At 39.9% G+C, this 5,755-nt stretch overlaps 1 protein-coding gene across 1 annotated transcript; it reads right to left on the bottom strand.

Annotated features, from left to right (window-relative positions):
* Positions 1-1,511: 1,511 nt before the first annotated feature.
* On the bottom strand, positions 1,512-5,755 carry LOC132179611 (F-box only protein 6). Its single transcript, XM_059592354.1, has 2 exons — positions 5,461-5,755; positions 1,512-3,013 (listed from the first exon to the last, which is right to left on the bottom strand). Exons 1-2 carry the CDS (start codon positions 5,631-5,633, stop codon positions 1,768-1,770), a joined length of 1,419 nt encoding a protein of 472 aa, XP_059448337.1. The 5' UTR covers positions 5,634-5,755; the 3' UTR covers positions 1,512-1,767.

Here is a 5,755-nt window from a genome sequence, read left to right as displayed (position 1 = left end):
AGCTGAATAAGGACAACCATTGGACTGCTATTTAAGGGGAAATTGTGAAATTTGAAACCCTTCTTTTTTACGGCTAGATATTGTTGAATAAAATTTGTTTTGTTCGTCGTATATGCAGACTACATCAAGGCGTCTTGCAGGTAGGAAGGTGGAGAAGTTTGAGAAGAACATTACGAAGAGAGGAGCTGTGCCCGAAACAACCACGAAAAAGGGCAAGGACTATCCTGTTGGTCCTGTTCTGCTCGGGTTCTTCGTTTTTGTTGTCATTGGTTCATGTAAGACTCTCCTTCCTTGGTGACCCCTTTATCAACATATTATCTCTGTTTTGTTGTCATCCAAGGTTGTGCTTTGGAAAGTTTGATAACTGAACTGTGCAATGCTGTGATTGTTAATTATTGATAATATACACTTGCTTAAATGATTAGATCATTGCCTTAGACTCCTATTTTTATGTCTTTCAAAGTTTGCTGATGAACATCTATTTCGTGGTTGCAACAGCTCTGTTTCAGATAATCAGAACAGCAACAAGCGGTGGCATGGCCTAAACGTACCAGGACTTTGAGAGATGGCAGCAGATGGGCTCCTATTTATGTCTTTGGACTCTTTTTGTTAGCTGTCTTAGGAAACTGATGATACATCTACTAGTAATCGTTCGTGTTGTGAAGAATTCAATTAACTTTTAATAAAAGAGACGCCATCCTTTGCCGCTTGTGATAAATTATCTTATGCGATTAGATATTGTTTCTTACAAATTATATGCATGGAAAAAGTCCACTAGTGACCTGCGCATTGTATGGGTTTAGGCTGATAGCACGCGGTGGATTGGGATGAGAAGACGCATTTGAGGTTTGAGAGAGAGAGAGAGATTCAAGCTTTTGTTTCTTTAAAAAGGCTTTTCACCCCTAAAGAGCAAAAGTTATAAAACCTTCCGGAAATAAATCGATAACTTTTGAACGGTGTCAACGATAAGTCAGCTGAATGCCAGGATACATGGTATTGAGGGAGAGTTGGGAGGATGTATTAATAAGATGATTCCAGTGCTCTGAGCTCTCAGATTGGCTGCATTACGGAATCAGGGTTTCGTATAATTGTAGTAATGAGGTTTAGATAAGTAAAGAAGCCTAATATTTAATTTGGGTGCCAGTAAATATCAGCAAGAGAGTGAATTCTGATTAATGCTGCAAGCTTTCGAAAGAGAATGCCTCTGTCCCGCGCCCTGAAATACAAAGCTTTATCTTTCACCAAGCTTCAGAGAGAGCTGAGGAAAGTCGGAGGGTTTTTAATCCTATTTATCTTCAGTTCAAAATTGGAAAAATTCACCTAAACTAAGCCAAAGACTCATATAGAGTAACATATAATACCGAAACCTCTAATGTATTATTTTCTTTTCCCGAGTCAGCCTCAGCAGCCAAACAAAGTTTAGTTCTCAGTTTTCTCCACAAGACAATTTCCACCAAAAACAGACGAAGACTTTATCAAACTAAACAGAGGGTACAGCACTCATATCCAGCTGACTTAGAAATAGGCATTCTGAACTTTGTTTTCTGAAACCAAAGTTATTTGTCTAAGTTTGTACATGAAAAAGGAGAAGCTGATCATCATGGAACCCATAGTATCATTTGCATAACTTAAACAACAATGAAAATTTGGCTAAGAAATTTGCAGCACAAGCTTGCAGCCAACCATGCATTCAATCAGTAGGGAAATGGAAAATCCCATCCCTGACGGTTGACATGCTGATGCTGCCAGAAATAGAGAAAAGCTGAATCAAGCGATAGCAGTCAGGCATGGGTGAAATGCAGTGCCGCACGCAATCCACTGCCGCTTCCTTCCCCTTGGCACCACACAACCAGGAACCTTTAGCCATTCCCTGCTCGATACATTATAAGTAACCAATCTGTTCATTTGTTTTGATCTCAAGGACAGCATGAGCAAGCCTTTGTTACCCAAGCAAGTCATCCTAACGTGCTTTCCATAAAACTCCAAGCACCATATGTTTGGCATTCTGTCAACCTCCTTCCACAAGAGCGTCATCTTCTGCAGCTCCCATATGCAAACGCACGTGGCCGCATTCTTTGACAGCAACCCCACAAGCATGATCCGGCCCCCACACTCTGCGAGTGTTTGGTCGGTCAGATGTAGTGGGGTGGGGACTACGTACTGCTTCCAAATCCCGGTAACCATATCATAGGAAACAATCCCTTCAGGATCTGAACGCATGAAGTAGAGTGTGCCATCAATGGCAACAGCCTGGGACCGAAAGTTCAAGGACAGTGGCAGCTTAATACCTGAGGGCATGTTTCCTGGACGGATCCAAGAGTTCTTCACCGAGTCATAAACTTCAAACTCCCCATCACACCCCACCCACAGGATCTTGTAGCCCCCACAGGTGGAATTCCCATTCAGCGTCATCCCCACTGCAACTCGAGACCAGACCTTAACCGACCTAGCTGGCAACTCTTTAAAAGATTGAGTCAGAGGGTTGCAGATGTAGAAGTTCCTATGACCAATATCGAGAAAACAGATGAGGCCCCCAGCTGAAGCCACTGGCAAAACGATCATTTTACTGGGCAGAGAAGAAATGGTGGGGTGGTGCCATTTCTTCAAGGAAGGGTCATACATAGCTCCAGAATTCACGTTTTCATGGGTAATGGTGTAAAACCAGGGATTGCCTTGTGGGACTTGGGCACAATGCTGAGAGAAACTTTGGGAGTTCAGCAAGGAATTCCATTTCCGGCAAACTGAGCGAAAGCGGAAAAATGTAGCAATGGGAAGTCTCGCGATAACAGCTTCAAAAAGGTCTTCTGGAAAATCTTTCCAAATTTGCTGTTCCATAACCTCAGATGTATTGGTAGTCCCAGATGATTTACCCCGGGTCCGCTCCTTCCGAGATTTCTTAGCAGCAGGAGGCTTGTAAGGTTCCAACATCTTGAAACTTCCGGATTTTCCAGCCGCCATTATAAGACTGTAGTAATCATCTGTAGAACCATCATCGACATTGAGAAAGCACCACCTGTATGAAAGGTAATCAAAGTTATCAATATATGCCCAAAATGACTTCAGAGAAAATTTGTATGAAAAAATATAGACTTGTAAAGGCCAATGAATAGTTTAGATATGAACGCTGGAAAATACATAAAAAGTTAAAGGCCATTCGGTTTAAACATGTCAAAATACATAAAAGACTGCTATTTGTTTAAGAAACATTTGCAAAAACCTTCCAGGGAGATGCATGTGAAAACTAAAACTCAAAAGTCAAACAAGAATTGAAGAGTTTAACGTCTTCATAATCCAAAGAATAAGGAAAGGTAAGAGAAGCAGAAGGCCAGATCTAAGGCACTGAATTTTCAAAGCTTATACCTCAAGGAAACTGAAATTAAAAACCAAACCACTACACCCAAGTTATGATTCTTCAGTTTTCCTTATCAATATAGATATCATTACTCACTAATCAAAAAAAAAAAAAAAACTATAAAAAATATAGATATCATTACTCAAGAGGAAGGAGAACAAGGCCACAATGGAATATATACCCACTGCAAAACTGTTATTTGTATAAAATGTAAAATAAGTAGTTTAGCGAACACTACATTTAGTAGCTCAGGAATGACCGCATTGATTACAACATGTAATTAAAACCAAAACTGGAACATAATTAGGTTGGAGAGAGAACAAATATCAACCTGCTTGGAAGGGAGATCACCATGGGAAATGAAAGGGTAGAACAACACCCAAGCCAAAAATATATGTAAAAAATGAAATGGGAGGAAAAGTTACATCCAAATATGAAACTTAGAGAAAAATTGATGTCAAAACGTTTGCAAAGGAAAATCCCCAGCAAGCACAAAAGAACAAAAGAAAAAAGGTAACTTAAGAAACACTTTTTGATAAGTAGAGCATCCACAATTATTCATTGTACTGTATAAAAACTATGCTGCAGGTCACGTAATAACATTCTCCTGTCACTAGGAAGGTGTCTGGGATTCAAATGGTGGAATGAATACACCAACTTGAGCCTTTTACATGCAAACTGTCTTACATACTTCAGGCACAGAGAACAGGATGTTTCCTTTGATTGGGCGGAAAGAGAGGGAAGAAGGATGGTGGGATTCCTTTTCCCTTTGGAAGGATATAGAGCATGATTCAATGTTAAATTGGGATGGGATTCACAAAACATTTTCCTCTCTCTCCAATTATTTCAAACCAAGCAACCACTCTCCCCTTCGTTTTCCCAGCCCAGTATCAGAGTATAGTAGCAAACTCACTATAATTTTAATTTCGAGTATTTAATAATAAAGGAGCCTCAAACTGTAGCTGAAACAAATTTAATCACGTAATTCATACTCCAGCAAGACGAAGGATGCAGCAGTTGGTTACTAGTAAGGTTTGCATTGAAACAATTTCAAATCATAATTACAGCGCCAAGAGGCTACAAGACTTCATGACGTTAAAAGTAATTATGGTCTGAAACTACCACCGCAACTTGTTCAAGCTTAATATTTTTCATGCTGCACATTACAAAATAAAAAATTAATAATAGATATCTGTAACGAGATGTTTTGTAATACTGTTAGTAAAGATAGTTTGCCATATCCCTAATGTGTTGATGACTAATTGGCTCCATAGGTGTGCTAGTCTCCATGTTGGAGAACTATCACCTGCCTCAGGTATAAATATCTCTGCTGCAAGAGGCACTTTTACAAAGAACAGGCACGAAGCAGGCAAACTTAGACTTATAAATTCATCATTCACTATAATGCAACGTATTGAATATCATAAAGCCGTAAACCCAACCAAATTAAACAATTTAAGGTAGTCTCAGTCTCTCAGATATCTTTGTTCAGCTTTGTTACTTCTATTTCTTGAATGATATCAATTCTAGAACAATAATCTTCTGAATAGGAAGAAAGAAATGGTGACTGGGCACAGCTAAAATTGTCTCTATCATCAATTTGATACAGGAAAGCGGGTTTTAAACGAAATTAGCAACGACCAGATATAGGAATTCAAAGCACATTTCAAGTAACAGTTATTAAGGAAGTCCCCGCATAACCAGCTACAACACAAGAGCACAAAGAGAAATTATTCGCCAATTTTATCGTTCCTATGACATGAACAATTTGACCCCAAGTTCTCCAACCGAAATGAAAAGGTCACATTACAAGAAAAAAAAAAAAAAACAAAAAAGCACAAAAAAAAAAAAAAAAAAAAAACCAGGGCAAAACAACCCAATTCACCCAACTCACCAAGAAAGCAAAACAAAAACACCTAATAAACAACGAGAACAAACCACAGAAATTAAGGTAACCAGAATACCTAAGCGGAACAAAAAGAAGACACAAATCCGTTTCAAGAACATTAGAGAAAACAGCATACATATATAGATATATCGTCTGTCCACAGTACAGATTTCCAAAAACCCAACAAAGATCTAAAGAGAGAGAGAGAGAGGGGGCGGACCTTTGGGGTTGTTGAGAGTGGAGGTCGGAAAGAGGCAGTGGATGTTGCAGAGGTTGAAGCAAATGAGGAGGAGGATCGGGAGGATAAGGAAGAAGAGGAGGGTGAGAGCCGTAAACTTCCAGGAGCTCCTGAAGCTGACCGATGAGCTGCCTCAGCATGGCCAGCCCTTCCATGCCCCAGACAGGCCACCCCGATTCTCTCTCTCTCTCCCTCGCACACACTCGCTGAGAGAAACCAAAACTAAAAAAGAAACGAACGCCAAGCCAAGCTCCTCCCTCTTCTCTCTCTGGGGGTC

The sequence above is a fragment of the Corylus avellana genome, chromosome ca4 (assembly GCF_901000735.1).
Source record: "Corylus avellana chromosome ca4, CavTom2PMs-1.0".
NCBI classification, from domain to species: Eukaryota; Viridiplantae; Streptophyta; class Magnoliopsida; order Fagales; family Betulaceae; genus Corylus; species Corylus avellana.
Note: the sequence above shows the minus strand (reverse complement) of the source record. Positions and strands in the feature narration are given on the sequence as shown.

Excerpts from the sequence above, each read along its gene's own strand:
- LOC132179611 (XM_059592354.1), bottom strand. The coding sequence starts at position 5,633 with ATGGAAGGGCTGGCCATGCTGAGGCAGCTCATCGGTCAGCTTCAGGAG. Across the intron at positions 3,014-5,460 it reads CACTCTCAACAACCCCAAAG|GTGGTGCTTTCTCAATGTCG; the intron begins GTCCGCCCCCTC and ends CCTTTCATACAG.